This window comes from Asparagus officinalis, chromosome 7 (genome assembly GCF_001876935.1).
Source record: "Asparagus officinalis chromosome 7, Aspof.V1, whole genome shotgun sequence".
NCBI lineage: Eukaryota > Viridiplantae > Streptophyta > Magnoliopsida > Asparagales > Asparagaceae > Asparagus > Asparagus officinalis.
Window position 1 is genome coordinate 68990843 of NC_033800.1, and position 9785 is coordinate 69000627.

The window sequence follows — 9785 nt, forward strand, 5'->3', positions numbered from 1 at the left end:
GGCCGGCGAGGTCCGGATCCAGATCCTCTACACCGCTCTCTGCCACACCGACGCCTACACTTGGAGCGGCAAGGTCTCAGAACTTCTTCCCCTTTCTCTCTTTACTATTTATAGTATATATCTTGATCCTAGGGTTTTCTAAATTGTTGTTATTTTATCGATTTGTATAAGTCAGATTATGTGAATTTTATTAGTTTATTATCGGCTAAAATACAATTTTATCCTATAAAGTGATACTCTCTAACCAATAAGACTTGACCTAAAAAGTTTTCATGCTTACAAATTTATCATCAAAATTAAAATATTTGCATAAAAACCTAAATCTCTCTTTCTTTTCATACTCTCTCTCCGACTCCCCTCACTTTCCTCCTCCACATCTCTCTTCCACTTCCTCCACGCCCTTCTCCACTTTTAAGTTAGTGTATGATGGGAGAGAGGAGAGGGAGGAAAGGAGAGGAGGGGAGGGGAGGAGAAGACTGAGATGAGAGAATAGAGAGATGTTAAGGGGAGTAACATGGGTGGAGGAGGGAGAGGAGAAGGTGAAGGTGAGGATTTTGGGAAGGAGGAAAGAGGAGAGGGAGTAAGAAAGGAGAAAAGAAGAGGATGAAACAGATGGTGGAGAGAGGGAGGGGGGGAGATGGGGGAGGGAGTGAGGGGGAAGAGAGGAAGAGGATTTTTTTGTAAATATTTTAAATTTCAGAGGGTAAATATGTAAGTGTGAGAGATATGAGAGGTATAAATGCAAAATTTTATACTTTTCGCTGTCAAACCAAAACTCCTGCGACCGGAGTAGGTTTAAGTGGTTAGTTTATAAGTGTTATTGTCGCGGGCGTCACGTTTTAGGTCTTATTGGTTAGAAGGTGTCACTTTATAGGCTAAAGTGGTATTTTAGCCGTTTATTATCTTTAATTACTGAGATGTCCCCGATCTAATGATCTGGATTCTGTTATTAGTTTGAATGGTGACTTCTCTTTTTTTGTACAAGGTGTTGATTACAAAGATGGTGTTAGTAATAAGATTTTTAGTTAACATTGGTTTATCTGAGCAGAGGCAGAAGGTTTTTACTCTAAAAAGTTTGTTTATTAAGATTTTTTTTCTTTGTTTAAGTTATCTAATTGGTTATGAGTAGTCTTTGACTAAAACTCGTTCAAATTGATTGCTTTGTGATGCCGGTCTAATTAATATACTTCCCTCAATGACTGAAAAATGTAATCTTTTGGAAGTTGCTAACTTTCATGTTCAATATTGATAAAGCTTGAGTTCCTATATTGAAAGAGGTTTTGTAGTAAGAAAATTCTTTACGCGTTTGGTCTAGTAAAAATAATGTGATATATTCTTACTGCTAAGCCTTCTCATTGCAAAATTATGATTCTGTGGTTTCTTCTTTCTGATGATTCATACATATCTCTATGGTATTCGTGACTCGACTTCTGTAAAAATGGGGTTAAAGTTGAGTAATATATGATCTGTTATGTAATTTGCAGGATCCTGAGGGGCTCTTTCCTTGTATTCTTGGTCATGAAGCTGCTGGGTATTTACTTACCAAAGCAGACTAATATTAGAAACTACTTGGAGTTGCTCTTTTCTGATGTTTTTTTATGTACGCAGGATTGTAGAGAGTGTTGGTGAAGGAGTAACTGAAGTTCAGCCTGGAGATCATGTCATACCTTGCTACCAAGCAGAATGCAGAGAGTGCAAGTTTTGCAAATCCGGGAAGACAAATCTCTGTGGTAAAGTTAGGGCAGCTACTGGCGTTGGTGTCATGATGAATGACCGAAAGAGTCGATTCTCAATAAAGGGGAAGCCTCTTTATCATTTCATGGGAACATCTACATTTAGTCAATACACAGTTGTCCACGATGTTAGTGTGGCAAAAATTGACCCGCAGGCCCCTCTCGAGAAGGTCTGTTTGCTCGGTTGTGGTGTGCCAACAGGTGATTATCATCTATGTACTGATTGTTGTTTTCATTTTAAATTTGAATTTGCCCTCCGGAACCTTAACACCTTTGGTTTTGAATATCTCTTAGGCTACATAGCATCCTTACTCTTGTTCTCTGAGTACATTGCTGGACAATAATATTCCATTTCACATGTTCATTTCCAGTTCCCAGTAGTCAGAATACTATGTGCTGGTTCTGCAATTTTGTTTTACTGTCTCTAACTTTATATTTTGTTGGACAAGAGAGTCCTCAAAAGACAATACTCGTTGAGGAAAGAATATCAAGGGAGGCAAATCAAATGTACAAATCCTTCTTGCAAGTTAATGTTTATGAGATGCTAAGAGAGTTTTACTAATTCCCCTATGCTTTCACATCACCTGTCGTTTTTTTGGAAGAATAGCATATTAACATGATGAAAGTTTAACTAGCACTGTCGATATGCAACTGCATAAGTAGAATCTGTTGAAATAGCAATTATTTGGATTTCTTTAACTATTTTTTTGGCATGAAGATTTCTGGTTGAAAACTATCTTATTTCCATGATTTTTTTTTTGCAATTTAACATGTAATTCAATAAAACTATTTGGATACCATATACATCAAAATCATGCATCTCTCATGCTCTAGTTCATTAGTCGAGGATTTTAGTGATTAGCCCTTTGACCTGTGGGATTTTCGAGTTGAGGATGCCAGGACACGTCTCAAATTCAATGCACCAGGTTATTGTCTTCTTTTTTTCATCTGAATTATGCCCATTTGTTTTTAACATAATGTTTACTTCATTATACTATTGTTTTTTGGATGTCATCTTCCTGAGAGCTTTATGTATTCTCTAATCACGCTCATCATCGAGTGATTTAAATTTTACTGTAAAATCTTAAATCCAATGTCTCATGCTAATTATATATTAAAGCTCTGTCTATGGTTGCATTTTCTAGCTGCATCTAATCTGATGTGGTGTATTCTTAGGTCTTGGAGCAGTTTGGAATACAGCAAAGGTGGAAGCGGGTTCTATTGTTGCTGTTTTTGGCGTTGGAACTGTTGGACTTGCTGTAAGTTAGGCTGCTATGATTAGCCATACCACACTGTTATTGCTGCTTCTAGTTTGTGAAGTACGTACTCATTCTAAATTCATTGGGAGTATAGGTTGCTGAGGGGGCTAAAGCAGCTGGTGCTTCTCGTATCATCGGTATAGATATCGACAGCAAAAAATTTGACAGGGGTATGCCCATAATCATCTCGGAGAACAAAATGCTTATAAACTCTGAGCTCTTTGATCAATTTCTTGAATGCGAAATGGTCCATTCTGTTTACACTTGTGTTTCCTTTGTAGATGAGTAGCAATCACACATTAATAGTAGCTTGTCAACAGTTATGTTGCGAATGTGTGTTGTTTAATAGAAAAGATTAAAAGATAATAATTTTCTATTTAGATCTTGTATTATGAATGTGAATTTCTCAATAATATCTTTATCTACAGTGACAAGTAACATTTAGATTTGAAAGTCTACGAAAATTGTCTTGTTATATAATTTTTTCTCCTTGATATTGCATTATTCGAAATTCTTACAGACATTTTTTTTTTAAAACTCTTTGTAGCAAAAAATTTTGGGGTTACTGAGTTCATAAATCCAAAAGACCATGACAAACCAATTCAGCAAGTCATTGTGGACCTTACTGATGGAGGCGTAGACTACAGTTTTGAATGCATCGGAAATGTTTCTGTTATGAGGTCTGCCCTAGAATGCTGTCATAAGGTAATAGTTGCTTCTCTTTTGTTTCTTTTGTTTCTTTTGTTTTGCTTTCAAATTTTCATTTCAGCTGGCATTTCAGAGTTAATTTTAGTTCATTATGTACCAAGTTGCTTGTGCTTTGTGGTAGTTTAACAAAGAAAACAAATTAACTGGTCAAACAATAGCAGTAAAAAAATGAAGACAGCGTTGGGTGGAAGTATTTAAGTTAGTCTAGAATCTAGATAGTTTTCCATTATTTCATGTTATCATGTGAAACTAACCTATCTATACGATTTGTACTGACACATAAGCACCAGAAGTTTGAAAAAATCTTCAGATGTTTGCTCTTATTGCTCAGGCAAAGACAGTCTAATATATATACTTAATCAGCAGGTTTATCCTAAACTTGTTGAGCTGTTTGAAAAAAGAAATAATTAGCCGAGATTCAGATTAACTATTGCTTTCTAATTTTTGGGTAAATTTTGTAAGAATTGTTTATCATACCTCTAGTATTCCCTTGAAGAACCATTTTGATCTTCTAAAAAATTCCTGATTCCTCGATGTGGTTGTGGACATTGGCAGGGTTGGGGGACATCAGTTATTGTAGGTGTCGCAGCTTCGGGCCAGGAAATATCTACACGCCCATTCCAGCTTGTCACTGGCCGTGTCTGGAAGGGCACTGCTTTTGGTGGGTTCAAGAGCCGCTCTCAAGTTCCATGGCTTGTTGACAAGTACATGAAGAAGGTAAACTACTTGATGTTTTTGTTTGGATAAATTGCAGTTAGGCCCCCTCATCTATATTTCAATAGCACTTGTCGCTAAATTCGTTTCTTAGTACTTATCAATCCCCAGGGTCAGTATTTTGAGGAGTATTGCAGCTAATAATCTCCTCTCCCCCATTGAGTTGAGTATTGATAAGTGCTAGCTAACAAGCTGAGCGTATCAAGTGGTACCTAAGGTATACATGAGGGGGTTATTGGCAATTTAGCCTTTTTCTGAGAATTGATGGTCAGAGATTTTTTTTTTCAACATTAGATATCTTCTTTTTTTTCAAGTTGACCCCCCTACCTCAGGGAACCTACTGTTTCATCTGCTTTTGGCTGCTTTAAATATACCTCAAAGTGAAGTTTGACTCCTTTGTCATTCACGTTGTTTTTGGCTGCCTTGAAATTACTTAGATAACGAAACTTCATGATGCATTCATGTTATAAAACTGGAGAGAGTAGTAACTGATCCATGCTGCTGATTTTTTTCTTGCAGGAAATCAAGGTGGATGAGTACATCACACACACTTTGACGCTTGCGGACATCAACAAGGCTTTTGATCTGATGCATGAAGGTGGGTGCCTGCGGTGCGTGCTTGAGATGCACTTGTGAACTGATCTGTGCTTATAAGCTGTCTACGTGGTTTTAGGAATGTCACCTCTCTTGCTTCCCCATTATCGTTTGTGCCTTGTGCTTAAATTGTAGTTCATTTAATGGAACAGAAGATATTATATATACTTGGGGTTATGTGTTGGATATTTCGATGGATTTTGGACGTCTTCTTATCTAGCTGTTGGTGATTTAACTTTCCAATAAATTGGTTGTTACTGAAGTTAAGTCACTTGGTTTTGTGATGATGTCTTTATGGGAAATAGATCGTTGTGTCCTTGGCTGCAGGCTACTTGCCGCCTAAAATTCACTTTTGAAACAAAAGAATTGGGTTTTAATGCTGCCAGCATCTTGATATTATTAAGGGACCCTATTTTAAGAACTCAAACTCTATTAAGCCCCTATGGTTTCATCTGCGAATCTATTAAGCCCCCGTGGTTTTTTTCGACTCTATTAAGCCCCCGTGGTTTTATCTGCAAATCTATTAAGCCCCTGTGGTTTTTTTCGGCTCTATTAAGCCCATGTGGTTTCATCTGCGAATCTATTAAACCCTCATTCTTTTTTTTGACTCTATTAAGCCCATGTAGTTTCATCTGCGAATCTATTAAGCCCCGTGCTTTGAATTTCAAATGGGACTTAATAGATTCGCAGATAAAACTACGGGGGCTTAATAGAGTCGAAAAAAACCACAGGGGCTTAATAGATTCGCAGATGAAACCACGGGGGCTTAATGGATTCGCAGATGAAACCACAGGGGCTTAATAGAGTTTGAACTCCTATTTTAATCAAGAAAACGAAAAAAAAGAGAAACGATTTTTGCATGAATCTGGAAGTTGTCTTCTTAAAAAACTTTTAATTGTAGTATGTTCATATGATTTGTAGACGTTAACCAAATTAGCCTGTCTAAAACAAACCAACAAATTCATACTTACAGATCGGTAAAGGAAATGAAAAAAGAAGTTAAGCTAAAATTTTGGAATTGCGTATAATCTGATGAAAAGTTTAGATGTTCTTAAACAATCAGCTCCCATTGATACAGCAAAGAGTCGTATAAATTGGATCCTCACAATCCTACTCCACAAATTGCGTTCATTGGCACAAGCAAACCATGTCCTGCACTAGATGACCTCTTCCTACAATCTGGAGCCTGACCATAACAAACAAGACCTAAATAATACACAGAATATCGACCCGCTATCAAAATTTACATCCTCAAGGTGGGGTCCACTTGCCGGCTTTAAACTCCTTGTAGAATCTAGATTTGCTGGAGACAACAAAGAACACTGCAGAAGTGAAAGAAAATGTATATTACAAGAGGAATTTATATAATGAGGGGGTTCATAGATTAAACTACTCTGCTAACAGTAAGAGAAATGAACCTGGGATCCCAGGAATGATATAATCAGGTTGCCGCAGGATAGCTTGCAGGGTTTTCTTCTCGTTCACCTTGATCCATTTACCTGAACCTTTGCCTGAATTAAAGGTAAATATTGTCAAAACTATAGGTCATAAACTTGGAAACGGGCAATAAGAGCCAACTGAAAGGAGTACACTTCAAATATTAACAAAGCATTGATAATTAGAATCAAGAGGCTGCCAATCAATTAGCTCTCGAACTCCTAAGTTATCACGAGGACCCATTTTCAAATACTTGTTGAGGTTGCTCTAAAGAGAACTCTAAGTTACTTAAATATGCATTAGATTTCATAGTGAGGTTGATCTAGAATGGGCTTTGCTAAACAGTAATCCACAATGAGGATTTATTTTTCTTTCTTAATTTCTTACTGTGTGTTGCTGTTATTCTGGTAATAATTTAATATTATTCAAATTTTATTAGAATATATGTTGTATCTCAAATCACCATGATTGGGAACTTTGGATTATAATCTAATCCACAAATGGATTATAATCCAAGTGGATTATACTTGGATTATAATCTAGAGTGTTTAAATATTTTTGTGTATTATAATCTAATTTTAATAGTAGAGTGTTTGGCAAACTAGTGGATTATATCCTTGATCCATCACTGTCAAATTGACCAAAAAGGAAATGGTGTTGGTGGTGAGCTATTAAATGAGGCCTTGGATTTTGTAATATCTTAAGGTGTATAATTGTCTTTTACTGGGTTCAAACCTCATGGTTTATAACCCACAGAAAAAAAAAAAAACTTAGGGTGCCCTGGCTTATTTTTTCGAGTGTTATAAGACAAAATAAGTCATTTGCCAATCATCTCAAACTGGCTTGTAAACCATTTTGACCGTTTGCCAAACATGTTCATATATGTTTACTACTGAACACCTTAACAGTGTATGACTCCAAGTGAAAGAACTGTACCCAGACAACACTGACGTATTATAAGTAATGATAAAGAACATGGATTGCCATAAGTATACTAAACGGAAATTTGACAGGGAACAAATGAAAAGCAAGAGAACCACAAAAGTATAACATGTCATTTCTAACTAAAAGATTAACGTGACTACATACTCAATGTTTGCCGTCCTGCCTCCTCTTCATCACAAAGGTCTTCTGCAAGAGAAGCTACAGTCCCTTCAAGGAGATGTTGAAGAATTTTCTTCTTCGACAGAAGAAATCCGCTATGGGCCTGAAGATTCAATTATTCAGTATATAAGAAGCTCAGCAAATTACTGAACAAGCAATTAGGAAGCCCAGAATTCACTTTAAAATATCGTAGCTTTATCCTTTATTTTAACTTTAAATAATCTTGGTACGTACAGTTCTATATGGTTTTGAAGATGTAGATAAATATTGATTTTGAAGATGTAGATACATATAATCAAAAACCACCATAAGGGTACTCTCTACATTGTTATAGAAAATTAAGATTTTAAAAAATTCATAAACCAAAAAATCGTGCTTTTTGGAGTTTTTTGCAACAGTGCTGGCTTTCTTCAGATTTCCATGTAACATATGCACAAGGGATAAGATTTAACATGCATCCTGTAATGCCAGTAGCCAACCTTATATATTAATACTTATCCTATTATGCCTCTAGAACAATAATTAGAACAGTAACAGAGATTAGATGTAAACCTGATAATATAACTCAATGGATTCACGAGTATAATTGTGCTCTGCATCCCATGGTAATGGAGGGGAACTATCTGAATACATGTTTGAAAATTAAGGATGTCTCGACGTCCATACTTTCTCCCAGTAGTATTAATCATGAAATAATCATTGTAAGATGATTACAGAAAAGAAAAGGATATCATGTCCAAATGAGAAGAGAACATATCAGTCTCGCAAAAGTCCTCAATGAAATCACTCGACATAATTTCGGCATAAAGAAGAAGAACCGGCCAGTGAAGAATGCCACTTTTATCTAACAATGGTTTTCTCACTCCAGTAAGTTCCTGATACATTGCCTTCCCAAGTTTTATCCCTCTATTCTCAATGGCAGAGGCAAGTTCCTGCAAAACTCCATAATTATAAGGAACATAATACACAAAAAATTCAAAGATAATTTTGTCTATGCAAACAAAAACAAACCTTAGCTTCGGCTATAGCTTTTGAAACTTGAGCCTTGTGACTTTCATCTTTTTTCTTCCGCTCATCAATTTGTATCAATAGTTTCTTCAGCTCTTCGTTGGAGGGAAAATTTTCAAGACCCCTTTGGCAGTAGGAGTCTGCTTCAGGTAACAATTCTAAAGCAAATGCAGCCTTTGCTGCTCTGTAGTAAGCCTGCCCCCACAAGTTTGTATGCTAATATCTTAATCAATTGAACAAACCAAATCTTACTCACAGAAATCAATAAACATTTAAGAGCACATGAGTAATGTTAACTAAACTACAAGTCATGTACAAATGTCGGGGTATGTTCTTGTGTATCGTACCATGGTCTATATGTGAACTAAACGGATCCAAGTTGTCATTCTAACAGAAGTATAAGAGTTGTACAAAAGTGTAGTCCCGTTAGCATGACTCAAAATAAACACCAAGAAGAGGTTAAGACATGTAAGCCGATATCTGCTATATGCTTAGCCTTTTATGCCTGGTTTTAGTAGATGAAAATTGGTGCATGGACTTCAGCATTGTATTAGAGCCACTCCGAACGCTGCACGGATGATTTTAAAAGGACAAACTTCTTGGATTTTATCTATAAAAAGGATATACTTGTGAATTCTTTTATAAATTTGTGTTTAGAACAAAATTATCTAATCCGAATTTTTTTTACTGACATCTTACTAGGAATTGGTAAAGGATCAAACTTTATACGTTATATAAACAGAATTACCCAAAGTGGCAAAAAAAATTCAGATGACAAACCCCATCCAGAGTTTTCGTTTACTGATACCATCCCACAAAATGCTAAAGGGGCAAACTTTATGTGTAAAACACACTGAATTACACAAAAAAATTGAGCATAGTTTAGCAAGATTTACTACCTTGACATTCGAAGGACTCAGCCTAATCGCCTCCTCAGCATCATTCAAAGCCCATCTATAATTCTCCAACATCAAATTCACATGGGCTCGATTCGAAAACAGAACCGAGGTCTCCGAATCATTCAGAGCCTTCTGATTGATAGCCCTCGTGTAGCAATCGATCGCATCCTTGTAGTGCTTCTTCCCCTTCTTCACAAATTGATTCCCTTGCTCCTGACAACTAATTTTATTTGTTAAAATAGAAGCGAATTTAGAGAAAAGTTGAGGGCTTTTGGGTGAAAGGTGAGACCTTGAGCTCGACGGCGGCGGACTCTTTGATGGCGGCGATG

General features: G+C 36.5%; 2 protein-coding genes across 2 annotated transcripts in view; one reads left to right on the top strand and one right to left on the bottom strand.

The window, feature by feature from the left end:
* LOC109848448 (alcohol dehydrogenase class-3) overlaps positions 1–5279 on the top strand; it is a 5577-nt gene extending 298 nt beyond the window's left edge. The window contains exons 2-9 of the mRNA XM_020417947.1: positions 1–73; positions 1485–1531; positions 1609–1934; positions 2910–2992; positions 3087–3162; positions 3540–3697; positions 4256–4417; positions 4934–5279. The exon at positions 1–73 is cut by the window's left edge and continues 49 nt beyond it. Coding sequence (XP_020273536.1) covers positions 1–73; positions 1485–1531; positions 1609–1934; positions 2910–2992; positions 3087–3162; positions 3540–3697; positions 4256–4417; positions 4934–5050 — 1042 coding nt within the window. The 3' untranslated portion in view covers positions 5051–5279. The remainder of the gene's footprint in view (positions 74–1484; positions 1532–1608; positions 1935–2909; positions 2993–3086; positions 3163–3539; positions 3698–4255; positions 4418–4933) is intronic.
* LOC109850201 (tetratricopeptide repeat protein 4 homolog) overlaps positions 6008–9785 on the bottom strand; it is a 4666-nt gene continuing 888 nt past the window's right edge. The window contains exons 2-9 of the mRNA XM_020420152.1: positions 9746–9785; positions 9457–9669; positions 8561–8752; positions 8281–8481; positions 8102–8182; positions 7535–7652; positions 6427–6519; positions 6008–6330 (exon numbers count right to left, since the gene is read on the bottom strand). Coding sequence (XP_020275741.1) covers positions 6260–6330; positions 6427–6519; positions 7535–7652; positions 8102–8182; positions 8281–8481; positions 8561–8752; positions 9457–9669; positions 9746–9785 — 1009 coding nt within the window. The 3' untranslated portion in view covers positions 6008–6259. The remainder of the gene's footprint in view (positions 6331–6426; positions 6520–7534; positions 7653–8101; positions 8183–8280; positions 8482–8560; positions 8753–9456; positions 9670–9745) is intronic.